Below are 27,758 nucleotides of genomic sequence, written 5' to 3'. Positions count from 1 at the left end.
CAACCTGCTGGTCAACATCATGAGCCATTCCAGGCTAGAAAAAGGCTGAAGAAAGACTACCTGCTATGTTTTATATGAATTTCAACCAGTGGATATGCTACACAAGCCCTAAAAAAATAAGTGCACAAGGTGTGTAGTAGACTCTGTCCTTCTGCCCCACTGTCACTCTCCCCTCACACTTGCATGCCAGCAATTCCCGACTGTCAAAATGACAGCCAACAGTTGTTGTGTATGTGCTGCTGTCATAAACCAACCATCTGTTGTTCTGGCTTGAAGTAGAAAGACACAAAGTAATTGTCTATAAACATTGTTCAGATAGAAAATAGTGAGATACAACGTAACATTGTTTATAAACATTGATCAGATAGGAAATAGAGAGATACAACGTAACATTGTTTATAAACACAGTTCAGATGGGAGATAGAGAGATACAAAGTAATATTGTTTATAAATATTGATCAGACAGAAGATGGAGAGATACAAAGTAATTTATTTATTTTTTTAAACATTGATCAGACGGGTAGAGAGATACAAAGTAACATTGTGAATAAATATTGTTGAGACGGGAGATAGAGAGATGTAAAGTAACATTGTTTATAAACATTGATCAGGCAGGAGATAGAGAGATGTAAAGTAACATTGTTTATAAACATTGATCAGGCAGGAGATAGAGAGATACAAAGTAACACTGTTTATAAACATTGTTTAGATGGGGGATAGAGAGATATAAAGTAACATTATTTTCTAACTAAACAATGTTTATAAACAGAGAGATGCAACGTAACATTGTTTATAAACACAGTTCAGATGGGAGATAGAGAAATACAAAGTAATATTGTTTTTAAACATTGATCAGACAGAAGATAGAGAGAAACAAAGTAAAAAAAAAATTAACATTGGTCAGACGGGTAGAGAGATACAAAGTAACATTGTGAATAAATATTGTTGAAATGGGAGATGGAGAGATGTAAAGTAACATCGTTTATAAACATTGATCAGACAGGAGATAAAGTGATACAAAGTAACATTGTTTATAAACATTGATCAGATGGGAGATAGAGAGATATAAAGTAACACTGTTTATAAACATTGATCAGACAGGAGATAGAGAGATACAAAGTAACATTGTTTATAAACATTGATCAGACGGGAGATAGAGAGATACAAAGTAACACTGTTTATAAACATTGATCAGATGGGGGTAGAGAGATATAAAGTAACATTCTTTATAAACATTGATCAGACAGTAGATAGAGAGATACAAAGTAACACTGTTTATAAACATTGATCAGATAGGGGATAGAGAGATACAAAGTAACATTGTTTATAAACATTGTTTAGTTCGAAAATAGAGAAACACAATGTAACATTGTTTATAAACACAGTTCAGATGGGAGATAGAGAAATACAAAGTAATATCATTTTTAAACATTGATCAGACAAAAGATAGAGAGATAGAAAGTGAAAAAAAAATTTACATTGATCAGACGGGTAGAGAGATACAAAGTAACATTGTGAATAAATATTGTTGAGATGGGAGATTGAGAGATGTAAAGTAACATTGTTTATAAACATTGATCAGACAGGAGATAGAGAGATACAAAGTAACATTGTTTATAAACATTGATCAGACAGGAGATAGAGAGATACAAAGTAACATTGTTACTTTTGGATTTACTCTGTTTCATTCATTTGCAGATCAAATGTGTTTGTTTTTAACCCTTCTTTTATACTAATTAGTGCTAATTAACTCCTTCCTCCCCTTCTAGCTATTATGACGGAGGTGCTTTATTTATTTTTTTATTTATTTTATATATATATACTTTTTTTTTTGTGCACATTGTAGCCTGCATTTTAGAGTAAATTCAAGTTGTCTACCCGCGTGAACATGACTGCATCAGTTCTGCCGGATGGGGAACCTATATTATAGAATTTGCCGTTTTGCTAAGCTCCTCCCAATAATCACCATTTGCTCCCGTTCCAGCTCCTCTCTGAAGCGATCCTGTAACTCCATGTGCGTCTCGTGGCGTTTTTTCTCCTCTTGCGTGGCCCGGGCAGCGGCATCCCTTAGTTGCTGCACAAAAAATAAACAACACAGATCTAGAACACATAAATTCTAAAACGACATTACTGTATTATAGAAGCAGGCAGGCTTTAAATTGAATGTGTATATATTTAGGTTTTATTCGCCTAAAATAGAAGTAAACCCTGACCGAACGACATTCAGGGGTCTTTTTATAAAACAAATCTGCAGCACGAATGTGACAAAACTTTGCAGAGCCGCAAGAAAAATAATCAATATACTTTCTCCAAATTTCTTATTTCTTATGATCGTCTAGGCTAGACATGTGCAATTTATTTCGTTCTGAATTCGTTTTTTAACTAATTTCAACAAATTCGTTAATTCGGAAATATCCGAATAAACGAAAACAAGTTTAATTCATTTTTCCAAATAATCATAAATTTGAATATTTGAAAATTCGTAAAATCGTAAATACGAAAATTCGTAAATTCTAAATTCGAAAATTTGTCAATTCGAAATTTCATAAATTCGGAAATTTGAAATTTGAAATTTCGAAAATCTTAAATAATAACTAACCTTATAATAACTTAACTATTACTATTAAATTATAGGTACAGTGGAACCTCGTTTTGTGAGTAATGCGGCAAACGAGCGTTTCGCAAACCGAGCACTGTATTTCTAAAAATCCTAACTCGGTTTGCAAGTGTTGTCTTGCGAAACGATCAGGATTCAGGTCAAAAGTGGTGTGCAGTACCGCTTTTGGCCTGAGGTGGGGGGCGCCGAGCAGAGCCGAAAGTAGCCGATCGGCGCCGTTCGTAAATCCAGGGAAAGGCCCGTGCACAGTTCGGCTGACCTCAGCAAACCTCGGAAAGGCTCGTGAACGGAGTCTTTCCGAGGTTTGCCGAGGTCAGCCGAAGTGTCCCTCGGGCTTTTTCGGCCGTTTTCGAGGCTCTCAAGGCGCCCCCCGCCTCTGGCCGCATGTGGTATTGCATCCCATTGAAGTCAATGCGGAACAAATTATTTTCGTTTCCATTGACTTCACTGGGAAAACTCGCTTTGATATGCGAGTACATTGGATTACGAGCATTCTCCTGGAACGGATTATGCTCGTAATCCGAGGTTCCACTGTATTGGTATTTCCTTTATAATTTGGCTGTTAGTGAACGCAACGAATAGGAATTTATACGAAGTTACAAATTATCCGAAATAACGAATGCCGTAGCTAAACGAATAGAACATAACAACTTAAATATAATAAATAACAATAATAATAATAATAAAAACGTTTTATTATTATTTATTATTAATTGGTTCCGTTCCATTTGTTTAGATGCGGCATTCTTTAGTTTGGATAATTTGTGACTTTGGATAAATTCGTATTCATTACGTTCCAATACCTATAATTTAATAGTTATTATTAGTTAGGTATTCTTTCGAATGACATAGTTACATAGCAGGTGAGGTTATAAAAGACACAAGTCCATCAAGTCCAACCTATGTGTGATTATATGTCAGTATTACATTGTATATCCCTGTATGTTGCGGTCATTCAGGTGCTTATCTAATCGTTTTTAGAAACTATCGATGTCCCCCGCTGAGACCACCGCCTGTGGAAGGGAATTCCACATCCTTGCTGCTCTTATGCCCTGTACACACGGTCAGACTTTGTTCGGACATTCCGACAACAAAATCCTAGGATTTTTTCCGACGGATGTTGGCTCAAACTTGTCTTGCACACACACGGTCACACAAAGTTGTCGGAAAATCCGATCGTTCTGAACGCGGTGACGTAAAACGCGTACGTCGGGACTATAAACGGGGCAGTGGCCAATAGCTTTCATCTCTTAATTTATTCTGAGCACGCGTGGCACTTTGTGCGTCGGATTTGTGTACACACGATCGGAATTTCCGACAACGGATTTTGTTGTCGGAAAATTTTATATCCTGCTCTCAAACTTTGTGTGTCGGAAAATCCGATGGAAAATGTCTGGTGGAGCCCACACACGGTCGGAATTTCCGACAACAAGGTCCTATCACACATTTTCCGTCGGAAAATCCGACCGTGTGTATGGGGCATGACAGTAAAGAACCCTCTACGTAGTTTAAGGTTAAACCTCTTTTCTCCTAATTTTAATGAGTGGCCACGAGTCTTATTAAACTCCCTTTCGCGAAAAAGTTTTATCCCTATTGTGGGGTCACCAGTATGGTATTTGTATATTGTGGGGTCACCAGTCCGGTATTTATACAATGAAATCATATCCCCTCTCAAGCGTCTCTTCTCCAGAGAGAATAAGTTCAGAGCTCACAACCTTTCCTCATAACTAAGATCCTCCAGACCCTTTATTAGCTTTGTTGCCCTTCTTTGTACTCGCTCCATTTCCAGTACGTCCCTCCTGAGGACTGGTGCCCAGAACTGGACAGCATACTCCAGGTGCGGCCGGACCAGAGTCTTGTAGAGCGGGAGAATTATCGTTTTATCTCTTGAGTTGATCCCTTTTTAATAAATTCTCTGATTTTCTTTCCTATTTTCAGATTTTCTAATTATCTAATTTACAAATTTACGAATTTTTAAATTTACAAATTTTTTGAATTTACGAATTGCAATCATAACTAATGGCCCAAAAAAGAAAAAAATAAATGAAAGGAAAACAAACTCATTTTTTGGCAGTGCACATGTCTAGTCTGTGCCCTCTAGTGGGCAATATGCAGTATTTGCCTGATTGAGCTTTTTCTTGAAAATACCACATTATGGCCACTAGATGGTGCTTACGGTTATAAGAAATCATCAAAATAAGTGATTTTGATTGTTGTTGCTGTGCAAATGTTTGTCACATTAGTACAGTCATGCAGTCCCTGCAGGCACTAATTTGTGATTCCCATTTTGTACTTATAGCAATGATTTCTAGGAGTCTCATGTAATATGTCTCCAGTCTATGACTGTCTCCTGAAGCATGCCCTCAGTCTCCAACAACTTGCTTAGCATGTCTGCAGTCTCTGACCATCTCTTTTAGTATGTCCGTAGTCTCTGACCATCTCTGTATCATGTCCTCAGCCTCTAAACATCTCCTGTATCATGTCCACAGTCTCTGACCATCTCCTGCATCATGTCCACAGTCTCTGGCCATCTCCTGCATCATGTCCACTGTCCCTGATCATCTCCTGCATCATGTCCACAGTCTCTGATCATCTCTTGTATCATGTCCACAGTCTCTGATCATCTCTTGTATCATGGCCTCAGTCTGTGACCATCTCTTGTATCATGGCCTCAATCTCTAACCATCCCCTGTATCATGTCCACAGTCTTTTACCATCTCCTGTACCATGTCTACAGTCTCTGACCATATCCTGCATCATGTCCACAGTCGCTGATCATCTCCTGTATCATGTCCACAGTCTCTGACCATCTCCTGTACCATGTCCATAGTCTCTGATCATCTTTTGTATCATGTCCACAGTCTCTGACCATCTCCTGCATCATGTCCACAGTCTCTTACCATCTTCTGTATCATGTCCACAGTCTCTGATCATCTCTTGTATCATGTCCACAGTCTCTGGCCATCTCCTGCATCATGTCCACAGTCTCTGATCATCTCCTGCATCATGTCCACAGTCTCTGATCATCTCTTGTATCATGTCCACAGTCTCTGATCATCTCTTGTATCATGGCCTCAGTCTCTAACCATCCCCTGTATCATGTCCACAGTCTCTTACCATCTCCTGTACCATGTCTACAGTCTCTGACCATCTCCTGCATCACGTCCACAGTCGCTGATCATTTCCTGTATCATGTCCACAGTCTCTGACCATCTCCTGTACCATGTCCATAGTCTCTGATCATCTTTTGTATCATGTCCACAGTCTCTGACCATCTCCTGCATCACGTCCACAGTCGCTGATCATCTCCTGTATCATGTCCACAGTCTCTGACCATCTCCTGTACCATGTCCATAGTCTCTGATCATCTTTTGTATCATGTCCACAGTCTCTGGCCATCTCCTGCATCATGTCCACTCCACAGTCTCTTACCATCTTCTGTATCATGTCCACAGTCTCTGATCATCTTTTGTATCATGTCCACAGTCTCTGACCATCTCCTGCATCACGTTCACAGTCTCTGACCATCTCATGTATCATGTCCTCGGTCTTCAACCCTCTCCTGTATCATGTCCACAGTCTCTTACCATCTCCTGCATCATGTCCACAGTCTCTTACCATCTCCTGTATCATCTCCACAGTCTCTGACCATCTCTTGTATCATGTCCACAGTCTCTAATCATATCTTGTATCACATCCACAGTCTCTGACAATCTCCTTTTTCATGTCCTCAGTCTCTGACCATCTCCTGCATCATGTCCACAGTCTCTGACCATCTCCTTTATCATGTCCACAGTCTCTGACCATCTCCTGTATCATGTCCACAGTCTCTGACCATCTCTTGTATCATGTTCACAGTCTCTGACCATCTCATGCATAATGTCCACAGTCTCTGATCATCTCCTGTATCATGTCCACAGTCTCTGACCGTATCAAGTCCACAGTCTCTAATCATATCTTGTATCACGTCCACAGTCTCTGACTATCTCCTTTTTCTTGTCCTCAGTCTCTGACCATCTCCTGCATCATGCCCACAGTCTCTGACCATCTCCTTTGTCATGTCCACAGTCTCTGACCATCTCCTGCACCATGTCTGTATTCTCTGACCATCTCTTGTAGCATATCTGTAGTCTCTGACCACCTCACTAACCACTTCTTTTACTAAGTCCACAGTTTTTAACCATCAATTTTATCATATGCAGCAACAGGAAGCACCACTGTGTCCAGAGTCCCCGTAAGAAGTTGAGGTATCGGTGCTCCAGCTAACAGTGTCTCCTACTCACTCTTATTGCAATAGTTTAGAAGATAGGTAGCCAGAAACCCAAATCATCCAAATGTGTTAATATTTATTTGCTACAGGGTGAATACAGAATAAAAATGCCTACACTTTTCGGCCATGAGGTCTTAGTCATAGTCATGATTGAAGCGCGTAAAAGTATTTACCCTGTAGCAAATAAATATTAATGCATTTGGATGATTCGGGTTGCCAGCTACCTATCTTCTTATCATTTTATCATGTCCACAGTCTCTGTCCATCTCCTGTATAAAGTCCATAGTCTCCGACCATCTCTTGTGTTATATCCAAAGCCTCTGACAATTTCTTGTATCATGCCAATAGTCTTTGACTATATCCCCTTGTCTGCCTGCTGTCTCTGACACTAAATATTCACTGAATTTTATGTGTGGCTCTTTGGTGATGTCGGAGAGAGGGCCACGCTTGAGGCCCCCCCATATCAAGAAAGTTGACAACCACCAACGGAGAGTGAAGCTAGGAGGAGCTTTTTTAATGTTGGCCAGCACTGGGCATTGTCAGTGATTCACTGCCCTCTGCTGGAAACCATGTGAATGGCACGGAGTTTGCTGGATCAACTAGTAATTTATGGATAAGGACAATAAATATCTAGTATTATCGAGCATGCCTTGTTTAGTCCATAGGCCAAGTTGATTTTTATATTGGCCTTGAGATACCAATGAAACTGCGAACTTTACAAAAAAACACTGATAAGCCTTTAGAAGGTCTTTGACATGTTAAAGGTTTTTTACATCTGCTTAATCAGATACCATTGAGGAAATTTTTATATATGTATATATATATATATATATATATATATATATATATATATATATATATATGTATATATATATATATATCTACAAAAGTAGAGCAAGTTCTGGACCAGATTAACAGTCAACTTTCCATAAATGGCTTCCCAGCCGCCCCCCACCCCACCGATCTTCATACGTCACCGGTTATCCTTGTCCCACCCTCACCGTCCTCATCATCTCCAGCTCCTGCTGCTTTGTCTCGTTTGACATCTGGAGGTCTTTCATCTTCTGCTGCAGCTCCTCCTGCTCCGCCTGTAGTTTCTGCCGAATGGCTTTTCGTTTCTGGCGCGCGTCCTTGTGTGGTGACGGGATCCCCATCTTCCGAAGATTCACCACCGTCTGGATGGCTGTGGAGGAACACAATGCGGGTCTTAAAGGTGGGCGGACAAGATAGAAATATGGTGGCTTCTACTGCAAACACTTTTGTTTTTGAAGGTGCACAATATGGGGATGTCATCTTCGAATTACTGGAACAAGCATGTGCATTTTGTGACCTGCGACACCTCCTTGGTAAATACATTTTCTTGTGACATGGGCAGTAGGGGGAATCTGCTGTGCACAGGGTGATTAGGGTGTGCCCGGGCACACCAGGCACACCCTGTGCGCACACCTATGGGGTTTTCTTGTGCAAAACCTTTATAAGCCGCCCCAAAATTTGTCAGTACAGGTACATAGGTACTTATTGGCACCCCGGGAACTACACACCCCCACCTTTAAAAAAAAAATTGCTTCCCCATCAGAAATAAAATGGTTTGCAACTCACACTGAATCCACTCCTGTTTCTTCTTTTTATCAGAGGCGCAAATCTCATACGTTTTATCTACGCATTTCACAAGGAAAAGGCACTTCTTCCCATCTCTATCTGGTAAAGACTAAAAACAAAAACAATGTCACAGTCAGATAAAAGTACACTAAAGTGTGTGTATATATACACAGCATAATATAAAATTGAATGTTCCTTTAGGCTGGCTGCACACTAGAGCACGCTCCGGCTCTGTCTCTGGCTCCGGTGCGTCTCCATTCACAGTTTCAGGTCCGATTTCAGCCCGAATTTTTGACTCAATTCGGACCTGAAATGGACCAGAAGACGTACAGGATTCCTGTGCAAATCGCACCGGAGCCGCTCCCGGAGATGTGTGAACCGGCTCCATAGAGAACGAAAAAAAATTTGTTTAGTTTTGATTCGTTATTTACATTAATTTGTTTAGTTAAATTAGTTTAATTCGTTTAATTTGTTTTCGGGATTCATTTTGTTTATTCGTTTTCGAATCAATTTCGAATTTAAAACGTTTTCGAAATTTGAAATGTTTTCGAATTCAAATAGTTTTCCAATTTCCAAAAAGAATAAAACAGAATATAAAAAAAGGTTTTTTTTTTATATTCTATTCCTTTATTTCCTATCCTTTGGAAAGTGGAAAACTATTCAAATAGAAAATAAAGGAATAGAATAGGAAAAAAATGTTTCTTTCTATTCTATTCCTTTTTTTTTTCTATTCTATTTTATTCTCTTTGGAAATTGGAAAACTATTCAAATTCGAAAACTTTTCGAATTCGAAACCTATTCAAATTCGAAAAGTTTTCGAATTTGAAAATGTTTCGAACGCGAAAAGTATTCGAAAACTATTCCAATTTGCATTTCGAATTCGAATTTCGCTATTTTGGATTCGCTTAAATAAGGTATTATTCTAATTCGGAAAATACAGATACATTCAGAATATCTGAAGAACGAAAATTCATCCTCACGAATGAACCGCACAAGTCTAATCTCCTGACATGCGAACTGGATGTGGAGAAAACCAACATCCAATTCGCAGTAGTGTGTGAACCCAGACTTACAGGTCAACTGAAAAAAAATACAACGTGGTTTAGGAAATACCAAATATGGCCACTAGATGGAGTGAAAGATCATAGTAAATAAGTATTTCTTTCTTTTCTGTCCTATGATCCTCAGCAACTGGCCGTAATGCAATTTTTCCCGAACTGCTCTATTTTTATGCATGAATAATAATTCTACCTATAAAGGAAATAGCCTGAGAACATTCGATATTGCCCTATTCACAAAAGAACGAGTGTACCGTTGGTTTTGCTTGACAAATAGCTGTGCTGCATAAAGTTGCCGCACGGTGGTATTGGGTTTTAAGGGCTACAGCAGCCAATGAAGAGGCAAAAAAACACAAAAACAAGCAGAAGAGGTTCTACCATGTAAGTGTGATCTATTTATTAAAAGACATTGCAAAAAAACAATGTCCTTTAATAAATAGATTATACTTAGATGGTGGCGCCCCCTTCTGCTTGTTTTTGTATGTGACTTGGGTGACTCTGGACCTGATTTAGAGGAGCAGCAACCAGTCCAATAAAGACTTATAGTGACCACTAGTGACCAATAGTGACTTTCCCTCCCCCTTCCCCAGCCCCCTATCTTATACCAAGTGGTCCATCGTTTTGTTTTAAATTTTGTTTAAATTATTTTTATTTGAATTTATACACATATAAAACATTCCACATCATTTCAAAGACAAATATACAAAACATTCAAAGAAAAAAACACAAAAACACAACACTGGATCTATCCCCCCACAACATACTCCTTTTAGAAGACCACATTTTCCATAGTTCTGAGAGAAAGTGAAGAGTCCCAAAAAAGAAAAAAAAAACATTTTTGAAAATTGAAAATATTCCACCATCTCCCCCAGAAAAAAGAAAAAAAAAGAAGAAGAAAAGGAACCCCCCCCCCCCCCAACATATATTATTGGATACTGTGAACAAACCAATCCCCACACCCTCAATCTGTTTACCTTTGTCCAATTGTGTATTGATGAATAATATCCCCTTCCTCCTACCTATAATATTAAAATCACAAAAGAAACGAAAGAAGAAAAAAAAAGAACCCCCCCCCCCCTTTTTTATATATAAATCTGTGACCTTTCCTGACCCTTTTTATTTATTTTGGAGGGGGAGAGAGTCTCATCTCTCTGTCTCCATTACAATCTCCTCTAAAAATCGTGGCCTATTTACTACCCTTTTTTTATTGGTGAATAACATCCCCTTCCTCCTACCTATAATATTAAAATCACGAAACAAAAGAAAGAACCCCCCCCCTTTTTATATATAAATCTGTGACCTTTCCCGACCCTTTTTATTTATTTTGAAGGAGGAGAGAGTCTCATCTCTACCACCATTACTATCACCCCTTCGAATTGTGTATTTCTATCTTGTGTCAAGAGAAGAGAGAGAAAAAAAAAAGGGGGGGGGGGGCTCTAGATAGTACCCTCACTCCCCTTATAACTCACATAAACCAGGGATTGTTTAAAATCCAACCAGATCTTCCAAGTATTTACGAATCTCATTTCAGAGTCATTTTGCAAATGTATAACTTCTTCCTCCATAAGTCTTATGCCCCGTACACACGGTCGGACATTCCAACAACAAAATCCTAGGATTTTTTCTGACGGATGTTGGCCCAAACTTGTCTTGCATACACACGGTCACACAAAGTTGTCGGAAAATCCGATCGTTCTGAACGCGGTGACGTAAAGCACGTACGTCAGGACTATAAATGGGCAGTGGCCAATAGCTTTCATCTCTTAATTTATTCTGAGCATGCGTGGCACTTTGTCCGTCGGATTTGTGTACACACGATCGGAATTACCGACAACGGATTTTGTTGTCGGAAAATTTTATATCCTGCTCTCAAACTTTGTGCGTCGGAAATTCCGATGGAAAATGTGTGATGGAGCCCACACACGGTCAGAATTTCCGACAACACGCTCCGATCAGACATTTTCCATCGGAAAATCCAACCGCGTGTACAGGGCATTATTCTGTCTACCTCCCTAAACCAATCCTTTATCATCGGTATTTTCTCTGATTTCCATTGTTTAGGGATTAATGCCCTCGCTGCATTCGACAAAATTGGAGTGATTGCTGCTCCATATTTCTTCTTAACCGCTTGCCGACCGCCTCACGCACATATACTGCGGCAGAAGGGGTGCGGCAAAATCACGTACCTGTACGTTGCCCTTTAAGAGGCGGCCAGCGCTTGCACGCGCGCAGCCCGCGGCAAGCTCCGTGAGTCGGGTCCCGCGGACTCGATAGCCGCGGGGATACCCACAATCGCCACACGGGGAGGAAGAACGGGGAGATGCTAATGTAAACAGCATCTACCCTTCTGCCTAATGACAGTGTCACTCGATCTCTGCTCCCTGTCATCGGAGCAGAGATCAGTGATGTCACACTCACAGGCCATCCCCCCCTGACAGTTAGTAATCACTCCCTAGTACTGATTTAACCCCTCCCCGCCCCCTAGTGGTTAACCCCTTCACTGCCAGTGTCATTTATACAGGAATCAGTGCATTTTTATAGCACTGATTGCTGTATAAATGACTATGGTCCCAAAAATGTGTCAAAAATGTCCGATGTGTCCACCATAATGTCGCAGTCACGATAAAAATCGCTGATCGCCTCCATTTAAAAAAAATAAATAAATTATTAATAAAAGTGCCAAAAAACTATCCCCTATTTTGTAAACGCTATAACTTTTGCGCAAACCGATCAATAATCGCTTATTGCGATTTTTTTTACCAAAAATATGTAGAAGAATACGTATCGGCCTAAACTGAGGAAAAAAATAGTTTTTTTTATATATTTTTGGGGGATATTTCTTATAGCAAAAAGTAAAAAATATTGCGCTTTTTTTCAAAATTGTTGCTCTATTTTTGTTTATAGCGCAAAAAATAAAAACCACAGGGGTGATCAAATACCACCAAAAGAAATCTCTATTTGTGGGAAAAAAAGGACGTAAATTTTGTTCGGGTGCAACGTCGTACGACCGCGCAATTGTCAGTTAAAGCGACGCAGTGCCAAATCGCAAAAAGTGCTCTGGTCAGGAAGGGGGTAAAATCTTCCGGGGCTGAAGTGGTTAAGGGACCTCCATCGCATGAAACAAGCATTGGATCAAGTCCAGTTTCAATCCCACCGATCTTCCTAATTAAATCGAATACTTCCGCCCAATATGGCTGGATCAGATTACAATGCCACCATATAGGGGCGTGGGTGCCAACCTCCCCACATTCCCTCCGACATAGAGGCGATATATCGGGGTTCATTCTATGCAATTTTTTATGGGACATAGTACTATTTAATTAGTCATTTATAATTCATTTATTTTGTCCTTGTGTCCTTTACTCCTCTTCCTTGTGAAGTGGAGTGAATATAATCCAGAACTTTACTTCAATTCTATTCTATTCTATTCTATTCTATTCCCCAACTCTCCAAAGGACACTTGGACTCACCTTCTGTTTTATATTTTGGACAGAACACCGTATTCCATATTTACCAAACTAATAATCAATATTGTTGTTCCCAATTTCAGTCTTGAGTAAAATACAGAGATAGGAAAATCTAATAGAAAACACTGAGGGGGTCCATTTATAAAACAGACATAAACGCACGTCACACACATTTGAGCAGGCTGGAACAATCCCCCCCCCCCCCCAATTAACAGTAATAGATTAACCACTTGCCGCCCTCCATATAACAAAATGACGTCGCAAAGTGGTTGCGATATCCTGACCGGACGTCACATGACGTCATCAGGATATCAAGCCGCAGCGCGGCGATCGTTGTTGCGGGGTGTCAGTCTGACACCCCGCAACTCCGCTCTAGGTAAAGAGCCTCTGACGTAGACTCCTTACCACGTGATCAGCCGTGTCCAATCACGGCTGATCATGTTGTAAACAGGAAGCGCCTTGATCGGCTTTTCCTCGCTCGCGTCTGACAGAGGCGAGTAGAGGAGAGCCGGTCGGCGGCTCTCTTGACAGGGGGGGGTCTGTGCTGATTGTTTATCAACACAGCCCCCCCCCGTTGATGCCCGCCCAGGACCACCAGGATGCCGCCAGGAACACCAGGGATGGCCACCACACAGGACCACCAGGTATGCCACCCTAGACCACCAGGGAAATGCCAATCAGTGCCCAGGCAGCTCACAATCAGTGCCCATGAAAAATACCTGCCGGTGCCAGTGATGCCCATCAGTGAAATCCAGTGCCAGTGCCAGCTATCAGTGCCCATCAGTGCCACCTTTCAGTGCCCATCAGTGCAGCCTATCAGTGCCACCCATAAGTACCCATCAGTGCAGTCTTTCAGTGCCCATCAGTGCCTACCAGTGCCACCTATGAGTGCCCATCAGTGCCGCCTATCAATGCCACCTATCAGTGCCCATCAGTGCCACCTCATCGGTGCCATCCCATCGGTGCCACCTCATCGTGCCGCCTTATCAGTGCCCATCAGTGAAGGAGAAAACTTACTTATTTCCAAAAATTTTTGGTCTTTTTTATTCATTTATCAAGAAATAAAAACCACAGAGGTGATTAAATACCACCAAAAGAAAGCTCTATTTGACGGAACAAAATGATATAAATTCTGTGTGGGTACAGTGTTACACGACCACATAATTGTCATTTAAAAAGTGACAGCTAAAAATTGGCCTGGGCAGGAAGGGGGGAGAAAGTGCCTGGTATTGAAGTGGTTAAAACCTATGATTGTCAGCTCCATCTAGTGGTCAATATGCGGCATAGTTTTCTGAAGTACACCAGCGAGTACATATACCGCATTTTTCCACTAGATGGCGCTGACAACCATACAAATGAATCTATGACAGAAGATATGCTTAGAATTTGTCCAGCCTGCAAGATTGTGTGGGACATTCCTCCAATAAATAGGGATCTATAAATACAGTAGGCCCCTAAATATTTCCTTCAACAATTCCTCAGTGTAATCTTAAAGCATAACTCAAGCCAAATGTGTTCTTTGGTTTTATATGGAAAGGGTTACATCCCCTGTGAGGTTGGTTTTTTTTTTGTTTTGTTTTGTTTTTTTGTTTGTTTTTGCTGGCTGTGTCCCTACTGTGGAGATTTAATCGCATTTCCTTTCCAGACAGGAAGTGATAGAAAATCTTTTCAATGGGGACACACACAAAAACATATTTCTAGTAGTGTGGGGGAAGGGTTAGAACTGTTTTTTTTTTTTCTTCTGGAGCGGATTTATTACCTCGACGCAGCAGCTCGGATCCAGGATGACGTTTCCCTTTTTGTCCTTTAAATCCTCGCTGACATAATAGGACAGGACGTTCGGTTTCAGGACAAACCATCGCTCCGTCCAGTTTTTCCTCTTGTGGCCCTTTTTCCACAGATATCCCTGCAGAGAAAATCAAAATGGATTTCAGACTCACCGACCCGGACAGCGAATGTAGTGAGGACAAAACTAGAAATCCCAGCAAATTAGTGTGCTAAAGACTGTACAATGATACAAAGTAACATTGTTTATAAACATTGATCAGACGAGCAATACAAAGTAACATTGTTTATAAACATTGATCAGACAGGAAATAGAGAGATACAAAGTAACATTGTTTATAAACATTGATCAGACAGGAAATAGAGAGATACAAAGTAACATTGTTTATAAACATTGATCATACGAGAGATACAAAGTAACATTGTTTATAAACATTGATCAGACGAGAGATACAAAGTAACATTGTTTATAAACATTGATCAGACAGGAAATAGAGAGATACAAAGTAACATTGTTTATAAACATTGATCAGACAGGAAATAGAGAGATACAAAGTAACATTGTTTATAAACATTGATCAGACGAGCAATACAAAGTAACATTGTTTATAAACATTGATCAGACGAGAGATAGAGAGATACAAAGTAACATTGTTTATAAACATTGATCAGACGGGAGATAGAGAAATACAAAGTAACATTGTTTATAAACATTGATCAGACGAGAGATAGAGAGATACAAAGTAACATTGTTTATAAACATTGATCAGACGAGCAATACAAAGTAACATTGTTTATAAACATTGATCAGACGAGAGATAGAGAGATACAAAGTAACATTGTTTATAAACATTGATCAGACGAGAGATAGAGAGATACAAAGTAACATTGTTTATAAACATTGATCAGACGAGAGATAGAGAGATACAAAGTAACATTGTTTATAAACATTGATCAGGCGAGAGATAGAGAGATACAAAGTAACATTATTTATAAACATTGATCAGACGAGAGATAGAGAGATACAAAGTAACATTGTTTATAAACATTGATCAGACGAGAGATAGAGAGATACAAAGTAACATTGTTTATAAACATTGATCATACGAGAGATAGAGAGATACAAAGTAACATTGTTTATAAACATTGATCATACGAGAGATACAAAGTAACATTGTTTATAAACATTGATCAGACAGGAGATAGAGAGATACAAAGTAACATTGTTTATAAACATTGATCAGACAGGAGATAGAGAGATACAAAGTAACATTGTTTATAAACATTGATCAGACAGGAGATAGAGATACAAAGTAACATTGTTTATAAACATTGATCAGACGGGAGATAGAGAGATACAAAGTAACATTGTTTATAAACATTGATCAGGCGAGAGATACAAAGTAACATTGTTTATAAACATTGATCAGACGGGATATAGGGAGATACAAAGTAACATTGTTTATAAACATTGATCAGACGAGAGATAGAGAGATACAAAGTAACATTGTTTATAAACATTGATCAGACGGGATATAGAGAGATACAAAGTAACATTGTTTATAAACATTGATCAGACGAGAGATAGAGAGATACAAAGTAACATTGTTTATAAACATTGATCGGACAGGAGATAGAGAGATACAAAGTAACATTGTTTATAAACATTGATCAGGCGAGAGATAGAGAGATACAAAGTAACATTGTTTATAAACATTGATCAGGCGAGAGATAGAGAGATACAAAGTAACATTGTTTATAAACATTGATCAGACAGGAGATAGAGAGATACAAAGTAACATTGTTTATAAACATTAATCAGACGGGAGATAGAGAGATACAAAGTAACATTGTTTATAAACATTGATCAGACATGAGATAGAGAGATACAAAGTAACATTGTTTATAAACATTGATCGGACAGGAGATAGAGAGATACAAAGTAACATTGTTTATAAACATTAATCAGACGGGAGATAGAGAGATACAAAGTAACATTGTTTATAAACATTGATCAGACATGAGATAGAGAGATACAAAGTAACATTGTTTATAAACATTGATCAAACGGGAGATAAAGGAATACAAAGAAATGATCTTTGATCACATTTGATGTCAGTTAAAGTAACCTGACAGATATATATATATATTTTTTTTTTAATGGGGGGTTTCTATTTATCTCTTTATGACCTTTCAGTTTACACGTATCACCTCTAATTGACTCCCTATAATCCCTCTCCCCTTATGTATTATTTTTCCTTTTTTTGTTTCCAATCATAATATTTAAAACATTTTCTCACACTAAAAAAGTACAACATTTAAATAAAAAGCATCTTTATTTTATTTGTGAATAACTTTGCAAGGCTTTGAATCCAAATCATTAATTTAGGGTAAGAGGAGAAATGATAGATACAATCTCTTCTTTCCACATCAACAATCTTTTTTTAACCAACACAGATCGAACGTAGAAAAAAGGTGCATTTTTTGTTTTATTTTTTTTTTATGTATGTATTGCCTAAAAAATATAATCCATTTATTAAGACAATAACACAAAGAGAAAAATGTGTGTTGTGTTCATTACTTTTTAAATTCTATAACATTTTTAATCAATGTCATTTTTTGGACTGACCATAAGAGGGCGCCAAAGTGCCGAAAAAAAAATGATGCTGAAAATACATTTGTGACAAAGTTCCAGCCTAGAGAAGTCAGGAATTCTGATACATTTTGTAACTATTTTATTTTCCATAAATAAATACAAAATATAAATATATTGTAAGGAGGAGATTGTACGGAGGGGATTGTACGGAGGAGATTGTACGGAGGAGATTGTACGGAGGGGATTGTACGGAGGAGATTGTACGGAGGAGATTGTACAGAGGAGATTGTACGGAGGAGATTGTACGGAGGGGATTGTACGGAGGAGATTGTACGGAGGGGATTGTACGGAGGGGATTGTACAGTGAGGATTGTACGGAGGGGATTGTACGGAGGAGATTGTACGGAGGAGATTGTACGGAGGAGATTGTATGGAGGGGATTGTATGGAGGGGATTGTACAGTGAGGATTGTACGGAGGAGATTGTACGGAGGAGATTGTACAGAGGAGATTGTACGGTGGAGATTGTACGGAGGGGATTGTACAGAGGAGATTGTACGGAGGGGATTGTATGGAGGGGATTGTACAGTGAGGATTGTACGGAGGAGATTGTACGGAGGAGATTGTACGGAGGGGATTGTACGGAGGAGATTGTACGGAGGAGATTGTACGGTGGAGATTGTACGGAGGGGATTGTACGGAGGGGATTGTACGGAGGAGATTGTACGGTGGAGATTGTACGGTGGAGATTGTACGGAGGGGATTGTACGCAGGAGAATGTGCGGAGGAGATTGTACGGAGGGGATTGTACGGTGGAGATTGTACGGAGGGGATTGTATGGAGGAGATTGTACGGAGGGGATTGTACGCAGGAGAATGTGCGGAGGAGATTGTACGGAGGGGATTGTACGGTGGAGATTGTACGGAGGGGATTGTACGGAGGGGATTGTACGGAGGGGATTGTACGGAGGAGATTGTACGGAGGAGATTGTACGGAGGGGATTGTACGCAGGAGAATGTGCGGAGGAGATTGTACGGAGGGGATTGTACGGTGGAGATTGTACGGAGGGGATTGTATGGAGGAGATTGTACGGAGGGGATTGTACAGAGGGGATTGTACGGAGGAGATTGTACGGTGAGGATTGTACGGTGGAGATTGTACGGAGGAGATTGTACGGAGGGGATTGTACGGTGGAGATTGTACGGTGGAGATTGTACGGAGGGGATTGTACGGAGGGGATTGTACGGAGGAGATTGTACGGTGGAGATTGTACGGTGGAGATTGTACGGAGGGGATTGTACGCAGGAGAATGTGCGGAGGAGATTGTACGGAGGGGATTGTACGGTGGAGATTGTACGGAGGGGATTGTATGGAGGAGATTGTACGGAGGGGATTGTACAGAGGGGATTGTACGGAGGAGATTGTACGGTGAGGATTGTACGGAGGAGATTGTACGGAGGGGATTGTACGGTGGAGATTGTACGGTGGAGATTGTACGGAGGGGATTGTACGGAGGAGATTGTACGGAGGGGATTGTACGGTGGAGATTGTACGGAGGAGATTGTACGGAGGGGATTGTACGGTGGAGATTGTACGGAGGAGATTGTACGGAGGAGATTGTACGGAGGAGATTGTACAGAGGAGATTGTACAGAGGAGATTGTACGGAGGGGATTGTACGGAGGGGATTGTACGGATGGGGATTGTACAGAGGAGATTGTACGGAGGGGATTGTACAGAGGAGATTGTACGGAGGAGATTGTACGGTGGAGATTGTATGGTGGAGATTGTATGGTGGAGATTGTATGGTGGAGATTGTACGGAGGAGATTGTATGGTGGAGATTGTATGGAGGAGATTGTACGGAGGGGATTGTACGGAGGAGATTGTACGGAGGAGATTGTACGGAGGAGATTGTATGGTGGAGATTGTACAGAGGAGATTGTACAAAGGGGATTGTACGGAGGAGATTGTATGGTGGAGATTGTACAGAGGAGATTGTACAAAGGGGATTGTACGGAGGAGATTGTACGGTGGAGATTGTACGGAGGAGATTGTACGGAGGAGATTGTACGGAGGAGATTGTATGGTGGAGATTGTACAGAGGAGATTGTACGGAGGAGATTGTATGGTGGAGATTGTACAGAGGAGATTGTACAGAGGAGATTGTACGGAGGGGATTGTACGGAGGAGATTGTACGGTGGAGATTGTACGGAGGAGATTGTATGGTGGAGATTGTACGGAGGGGATTGTATGGTGGAGATTGTACGGAGGGGATTGTATGGTGGAGATTGTATGGTGGAGATTGTACGGAGGAGATTGTACGGAGGAGATTGTACGGAGGGGATTGTACGGAGGAGATTGTACGGAGGGGATTGTACGGAGGAGATTGTATGGTGGAGATTGTACGGAGGAGATTGTACGGTGGAGGGGTCTTCTTACCTGTTTCAGTACATCCAGCACAAGCTCGTTGAAGACCTCATTGATGGCCATGGAGACGGTGGTGAAGTCGGTCCCTTTACTGAACTGCCCGCTTCCAATCAGATCGATGAGCTCCCAGACGGACAGACCGCTCGGCTTATTGTGGAGGCCGATTTTATAATCTTCAAACAGAGCTTGCTGCCATCCGCTGCCCATCGCCTCCGCCAGCTTCTTCAGGAAATACTCCATCTGAGAAGAGACATCCAATCATTATCTTTATGTGTATGGGGTCAGGGTGAAATGTCACATAATCACATCATCTCAGCCTTATGGGGGACAATTCTCTCATTTGACAATTTCACTTGGGGTGTGCAGCTATTTTTGTCGTCCCTCATAGGAGTGTCCTTTCTTTAATTGGTCTCCAAACTGTGGCCCTTTTCTGGCCTTTATCCAGTCCTTGGGGCACTATTCCTCCCACTGATACCAATGATGGGGCACTATTCCTCCCACTGATACCAATGATGGGGCACTATTCCTCCCACTGACACCAATGATGGGGCACTATTCCTCCCACTGATACCAATGATGGGGCACTATTCCTCCCACTGATACCAATGATGGGACACTATTCCTCCCACTGATACCAATGATGGGGCACTATTCCTCCCACTGACACCAATGATGGGGCACTATTCCTCCCACTGACACCAATTATGGGGCACTATTCCTCCCACTGACACCAATGATGGGACACTATTCCTCCCACTGACACCAATGATGGGGCACTATTCCTCCCACTGACACCAATGATGGGGCACTATTCCTTCCACTGATACCAATGATGGGGCACTATTCCTCCCACTGACACCAATGATGGGGCACTATTCCTCCCACTGATACCAATGATGGGGCACTATTCCTCCCACTGACACCAATGATGGGGCACTATTCCTCCCACTGATACCAATGATGGGGCACTATTCCTCCCACTGATACCAATGATGGGACACTATTCCTCCCACTGATACCAATGATGGGACACTATTCCTCCCACTGATACCAATGATGGGACACTATTCCTCCCACTGATACCAATGATGGGGCACTATTCCTCCCACTGACACCAATGATGGGGCACTATTCCTCCCACTGACACCAATTATGGGGCACTATTCCTCCCACTGACACCAATGATGGGACACTATTCCTCCCACTGACACCAATGATGGGGCACTATTCCTCCCACTGACACCAATGATGGGGCACTATTCCTTCCACTGATACCAATGATGGGGCACTATTCCTCCCACTGACACCAATGATGGGGCACTATTCCTCCCACTGACACCAATGATGGGGTACTATTCCTCCCACTGACATCAATGATGGGGCACTATTGCTTCCACTGATACCAATGATGGGGCACTATTCCTACTACTGATACCAATGATGGGGCACTATTCCTCCCACTGATACCAATGATGGGGCACTATTCCTACTACTGACACCAATGATGGGGCACTATTCCTTCCACTGATACCAATGATGGGGCACTAATCCTCCCACTGATACCAATGATGGGGCACTATTCCTACTACTGATACCAATGATGGGGCACTATTCCTCCCACTGACACCAATGATGGGGCACTATTCCTGACACTGACACCAATGATGGGACACTATTCCTCCCACTGATACCAATGATGGGGCACTATTCCATCCACTGATACCAATGATGGGGCACTATTCCTCCCACTGACACCAATGATGGGGCACTATTCCTGACACTGACACCAATGATGGGACACTATTCCTCCCACTGATACCGATGATGGGACACTATTCCTCCCACTGATACCGATGATGGGACACTATTCCTCCCACTGACACCAATGATGTAATTTTTTTTACCCCTACTGACCACCATGGCACTGTTAACTCCCACTGGCCACAGTGCGGCCCCCTAAAGTTTGAAGGGCAGAAAACTGTCCCTTTGTTTAAAAGTTTGGAGACCCCTGTTTTCCTGTTTTAGAATTATTATTTTTTTTAGTTTTAGAATTATTACTCTTGCAGTGATATTTTTTAATATATTTTTTTTTTTTTTTTTTGCATTTAACTGTATAGATATCAGAAGGGGCAAACAAGCCCCCCCTTGTGATAGCTTCGGGCCGGTGACAGCCATGATCCTGGTGTGACCACGGCTGACAGGATGTTTTACTGCAGACGGTGGTCAGCAAGTGGTTAAAGTTTCTGTGAGTGGGTGGGGGAGGGGTGGGTGCTGGATGTGTGAGACATTACATAGTAACATTGTTAGGTTGAAAAAAAAAAGTCCATCTATATTATTTTTGATGATTTTTCTTTCCAACTATTGATTGTTTGGTGGATTCTATTTCAAGGGATTCTCAGTGGCGGCTCCACTGGTGGAAGGAGGTTCTAGGTAGGGATCCTTCACCTGTCTTCATCTAATAAACTTCCAGCAGAGGCTGTAGAGCTGCACGATTAATCGCCAAGAATCGTTATCGCAATTTTTTTTTCTTCCCCCGTTGCGATCTTGACAAAAGTGTTTCACAATTCTTAATATGCAAAGAATTCTCTCTGCTCTTCTAAAACCACAGGCGTCAAAAGAAAGGAAGAAAAAAACGGGCAGTCTGCCAAGAATCACAACATTCTTCAGCTGTGGAACTTAAGTCTAAACATTGTAACAATTTGTCAAAGGAATAGACTTCTGTGTGTAAGTGAGGGAAGTTTAACCCCTTAAACACTAAACCTTTTTCTGACATTTGTTGGTTTCAAGTTAAAATCATTGTTTTGTTTTTTTTGCTAGAAAAGTACTTAGAACCCCCCAAACATTATATATAAATAATTTTTTAGTAGAGACCCTAGAAAATAAAATGGTGGTTGTTGCAATATTTTATGTCACACTGTATTTGCGCAGCGGTCTTTCAAAAGCAATTTTTTTGGAAAAAATTATTTTAATGAATTAAAAAAAAAAAAAAAAAACAGTAAAGTTAGCCCAATTTTTTTTTTTTTGTATAATGTGAAAGATTTTTACGTCGCGAGAATCGTGAGAGAATCGTGATCTTTTTTTATGCTAAGCAAAAAAAAAAAATCGGGATTCTCATTTTGGCCAGAATCGTGCAGCTCTAATGCCGCGTACACACGAGCGGACTTTCCGGCAGACTTGACCCGGTGAACGGGACTCCGTCGGACAGTCCGATCGTGTGTGGGCCCCAGCGGACTTTTTTTTCCCTAAAAGTCCGACGGACCTAGAAATAAAACATGTTTCAAATCTTTCCGAGGGACTCGAGTCCGGTCGAAAAAAAACGCTCGTCTGTGTGCTAGTCCGACGGACAAAAACCCACGCTAGGGCAGCTATTGGCTACTGGCTATGAACTTCCTTATTTTAGTCCGGTCGTACGTCCTCACGTACGAATCCGTCAGACTTTGGTGTGATCGTGTGTAGGCAAGTCCGTCCGTTAGGAAAGTCCGTCAGAAGTCCGTCAAATAGACCGTCGGACCAGTCCGGTCGAAAAGCACACTCGTGTGTACGCGGCATAAGAGGTAGTAAGACAGTCAACAGTAAATGGCTTTAAACATCCCTGGCACAAACATAGTTAACAAAAAAAAGCAAAACAAAAAAAAACAAACAAACAAAAAAAAAGAAAAACAAAAGAAAAAAAACGGGCAGACTCAATGGACTACTCTGTCTTTTTTCTGCCATCACCTTTCTGTGTTTCTAAGTATGTAAAAGGGTAAAATGGGCAAGAGACACTTGTATTGTAACTGTACTGTTTGCCCCCATGTTGTAAAGCGCTGTGCAAACTGTTGGCGCTATATAAACCCTGTATAATAATATTAATAATAATAATAATAAAGTCACAGGTTCCGTGTGGACAAAGAATCAGTTTCAAATGGAAAAAAACACCAGTGTGCAGGCAAGTGCAGTCTGCTGTCTCCACTGCAGGTGGCGCTCAACTGCAGCGGCAATGCAGAGGGTGAGAAAGTCGTAGGTTCCTCTATGGCAGGGATCCTCAAACTACGGCCCTCCAGCTGTTGCAGAACTATACATCCCATGAGGCATTGTAAAACTCTGACATTCACAGACATGACTAGGCATGATGGGAATTGTAGTTCCTGAACACCTGGAGGGCCGCAGTTTGAAGACCCATGTTCTATGGTTTCCTAAATCCCTGGACAGCGGCAGAGCCTATTTAATCACTTCAATACCGGGCACTATTACCCCCTTCCTGCCCAGGCCGATTTTCAACTTTCTGCGCTGTCACACTTTGAATGACAATTGCGCGGTCATTCTACACTGTACACATATGACATTTTTATCTTTTTTTTCACATAAATAGAGCTTTCTTTTGGTGGTATTTAACCACCGGGGGGGGGGTATTTTTTGTTAAATACCGTATTTATCGGCGTATAACACGCACTTTTTTCCCCTTAAAATCAGGGGAAAGTTGCAGGTGCGTGTTATACGCCGATCCCCTGCGATCCGGAGCTGTTACAACTTCAAAATCGCGGACCGCGATTTGAAAATGGCGCCGCCGGCGCCGAAATACACAGAGCCGATCCTCGCCTCTTTCCGGCGGCTCTCGTTCACTTTCGGCTCCACTTGTAGTCCCGAGCGGAGCTATCCGAACCTACTCGGCTAGGTTCGGATAGCTCCGCTCGGGACTACGAGTAGAGCCGAAAGTGAACGAGACCCGCTCGAAAGAGCCGAGGACCGGCTCTGTGTATTTCGGCGCCGGCGGCGCCATTTTCAAATCGCGGTCCGCGATTTTTAAAGCCCAGGATGGCAGGGACAGGGATCGAAGGCTGCACTGGGGGAAGGCTGCACTGGGGAAGGCTGCACTGGGCAAGGCTGCACTGGGGAAGGCTGCACTGGGCAAGGCTGCACTGGGCAAGGCTGCACTGACAAGGCTGCACTGACATGGCTGCACTGACAAGGCTGCACTGACATGGCTGCACTGACAAGGCTGCACTGACAAGGCTGCACTGGGCAAGGCTGCACTGACATGGCTGCACTGACATGGCTGCACTGACAGGGCTGCACTGACAAGGCTGCACTGGGCAAGGCTGCACTGGGCAAGGCTGCACTGACATGGCTGCACTGACAAGGCTGCACTGACAAGGCTGCACTGGGCAAGGCTGCACTGACATGGCTGCACTGGGGAAGGCTGCACTGAGAAGGCTACAATGATGGGAATTTAAATGTAAGTTTTTTTTCCCTTCATCTTCCCTCCTAAAAGTTTTTTTTTCCTTAAAATTCCCTCCTAAATTGGGGTGCGTGTTATACGCCGGTGCGTGTTATACGCCGATAAATACGGGTAAATGAAAAAAGACCAAAAGTTTTTCTTTTTTTCTGTTATAAAATTTGGAAAAAAAATAAACTTTCTTCATAAATTTGGGCCAAAATGTATTCTGCTCCATTTCTTTGGTGAAAACATCCCAAATCAGTGTATAATATTTAGTCTGTAGGAAGGTTATAGAATCCACAAACTACGGGATATATATCTGAAAATTGAAAAGTATTTAAAGTAAATTGTAAAGTAAATTTGTAAGTTCTGTATATAATTGTATTCTATGTTATATGTATTGCCCTCACTGTGCACACGGCACCAATAATGTTTTCAGTACATGTTTACATTCTTTCGAGTCCTGATTAGAATTAGCCTGCCTATGTTACGCCCCTTGTTACCGTAAAAGTACAATTGTAATATGAATGTGATACCTATGTAATCATGTGTATAAAAACCTTCAATTGCATCATAATAAAGCAGAACAGTAATTTGGAAAGATGCTGAGTGTATCTTCTGTGTCTGTTCGCTACTGCAGTAGTTATTATTAATTTGGAACCACTAATCAATATGAGGATAGAAGCCGCATATCTATAAATTTCCATGTCACAATCCATCAATCCTGATCCCGATCTAATTTCTTGAGGCCCCAAAAATGCCAGGACATTACAAATACCCCCCCAAATGACCCCCTTTTTCAGTAAGTAGACAGTCCAAGGTATTTAGTAAGAGTCATGGCGAGTTTTTTGAAGTTATCATTTTTTTGTCATAAGTTTTAGGAAAATTAAGAAAGTAAAATGGCAAGTGCAGTACAGCGTCATCATATAACGTGTGTGTGGCAGTGATCAGGGGCACTGACTGGTGACAATACGAAAAAAATATATATAATTATTTTTTTCCCAATTTTTTTTTGCATTTTTTTTTTATAAATAAAAATAATGGTGGCCACACAAAATATTGACACTGTGGGCCCAATTTGGAGATTTTCACTTAGGGGTGTACTCACTTTTGTTGCCAGCGGTTTAGACATTAATGGCTGTGTGTTGAGTTATTTTGAGGGGACAGCAAATTTACACTGTTATACAAGCTGTACACTCACTACTTTACATTGTAGACAAGTGTCATTTCTTCAGTGTTGTCACATGAAAAGATACAATAAAATATTTACAAATATGTGAGGGGTGTACTTACTTTTGTGAGATACTGTATATTGCACCTGACTATGTGAATTATTGCCACCACACCACGCTGCACCCCACCTTCAAGTAAACAAAGAGCAAATATTCTACTGCGGGGACTAAATCCCCAGACTGCCCCCCCCTCCCCCCCCAATAATGGATTCTGGTTCCTGTAGTCCTCGGCCGCTAACACAGTTCAAAGGCTCGAAAGAGGGAAGAAGAGCCGTTCACCATATTAAAAGTCTTGTAGCAATTTATTAAGTTATCTAACAAACAGACTACTCAATCCGATGTACAGATCACTTCTATGAACGGGTTGGGTCAAGAGCTTACTCATGGGGTATTGATTACCCACCCAAAACTAGAAGCAATTCAGGCAAATGAACTAAACAAAATAAATCAGTTTTAGGCGAACAACTAGTGGGAAATTCCTTACAATTGTGCAACAGAGGATACAGCCAAGAACGCGACCACAAAACCTGAACACGAGAGGTGACGAAGGCGAGAGGCGAAAATGCCACTTCAGCATCTTTGTCACTGAAGGCCATTTCCTCAAATGTTGTGAGTTCTGCAGCAGAAAGATCTGATGATGAAGACCATATAAACCCGGGTCCTTCCTCTCCTCTCCTTCTGTTATTTACAGAATAGAATGAGTATATCGCTCCAAGCTGGACAACTGCTCAGATTGAGTCTGAAGAGTGAAAGCGCTATAGTCTGACACTGTCACTAGAGCAGTGGATGGTGTCAGTTGGGCAGTAGATGGTGTCAGAAGAGCAGTGGACGGTGTCAGTAGAGCAGTGGATGGTGTCAGTAGAGCAGTAGATGGTGTCAGTAGAGCAGTAGATGGTGTCAGTAGGGCAGTGGACGGTGTCAGTAGAGCAGTGGACGGTGTCAGTAGAGCAGTGGACGGTGTCAGTAGAGCAGTGGACGGTGTCAGTAGGGCAGTGGATGGTGTCAGTAGAGCAGTGGACGGTGTCAGTAGAGCAGTGGACGGTGTCAGTAGAGCAGTAGATGGTGTCAGTAGGGCAGCGGATGGTGTCAGTAGAGCAGTGGATGGTGTCAGTAGAGCAGTGGACGGTGTCAGTAGAGCAGTGGACGGTGTCAGTAGAGCAGTAGATGGTGTCAGTAGGGCAGTGGACGGTGTCAGTAGAGCAGTGGACGGTGTCAGTAGAGCAGTAGATGGTGTCAGTAGGGCAGTGGACGGTGTCAGTAGAGCAGTGGACGGTGTCAGTAGAGCAGTAGATGGTGTCAGTAGGGCAGTGGATGGTGTCAGTAGAGCAGTGGACGGTGTCAGTAGAGCAGTGGACGGTGTCAGTAGGGCAGAGGATGGTGTCAGTAGAGCAGTGGACGGTGTCAGTAGAGCAGTGGACGGTGTCAGTAGAGCAGTGGACGGTGTCAATAGAGCAGTAGATGGTGTCAGTAGAGCAGTGGACGGTGTCAGTAGGGCAGTGGACGGTGTCA

At 41.7% G+C, this 27,758-nt stretch overlaps 1 protein-coding gene across 1 annotated transcript in view; it reads right to left on the bottom strand.

Moving 5' to 3' along the window:
* The window catches only part of SWAP70 (switching B cell complex subunit SWAP70), a 131,249-nt gene that overhangs the window by 20,648 nt on the left and 82,843 nt on the right, over positions 1–27,758 (bottom strand). The window contains exons 4-8 of the mRNA XM_073603990.1: positions 19,833–20,060; positions 14,771–14,917; positions 8,487–8,595; positions 7,889–8,070; positions 1,967–2,074 (exon numbers count right to left, since the gene is read on the bottom strand). Of these exons, the coding sequence (XP_073460091.1) occupies positions 1,967–2,074; positions 7,889–8,070; positions 8,487–8,595; positions 14,771–14,917; positions 19,833–20,060 (774 nt within the window). The remainder of the gene's footprint in view (positions 1–1,966; positions 2,075–7,888; positions 8,071–8,486; positions 8,596–14,770; positions 14,918–19,832; positions 20,061–27,758) is intronic.

The sequence above is a fragment of the Aquarana catesbeiana genome, linkage group LG11 (assembly GCF_042186555.1).
Source record: "Aquarana catesbeiana isolate 2022-GZ linkage group LG11, ASM4218655v1, whole genome shotgun sequence".
In the NCBI taxonomy this organism is placed as follows: domain Eukaryota; kingdom Metazoa; phylum Chordata; class Amphibia; order Anura; family Ranidae; genus Aquarana; species Aquarana catesbeiana.
Note: the sequence above shows the minus strand (reverse complement) of the source record. Positions and strands in the feature narration are given on the sequence as shown.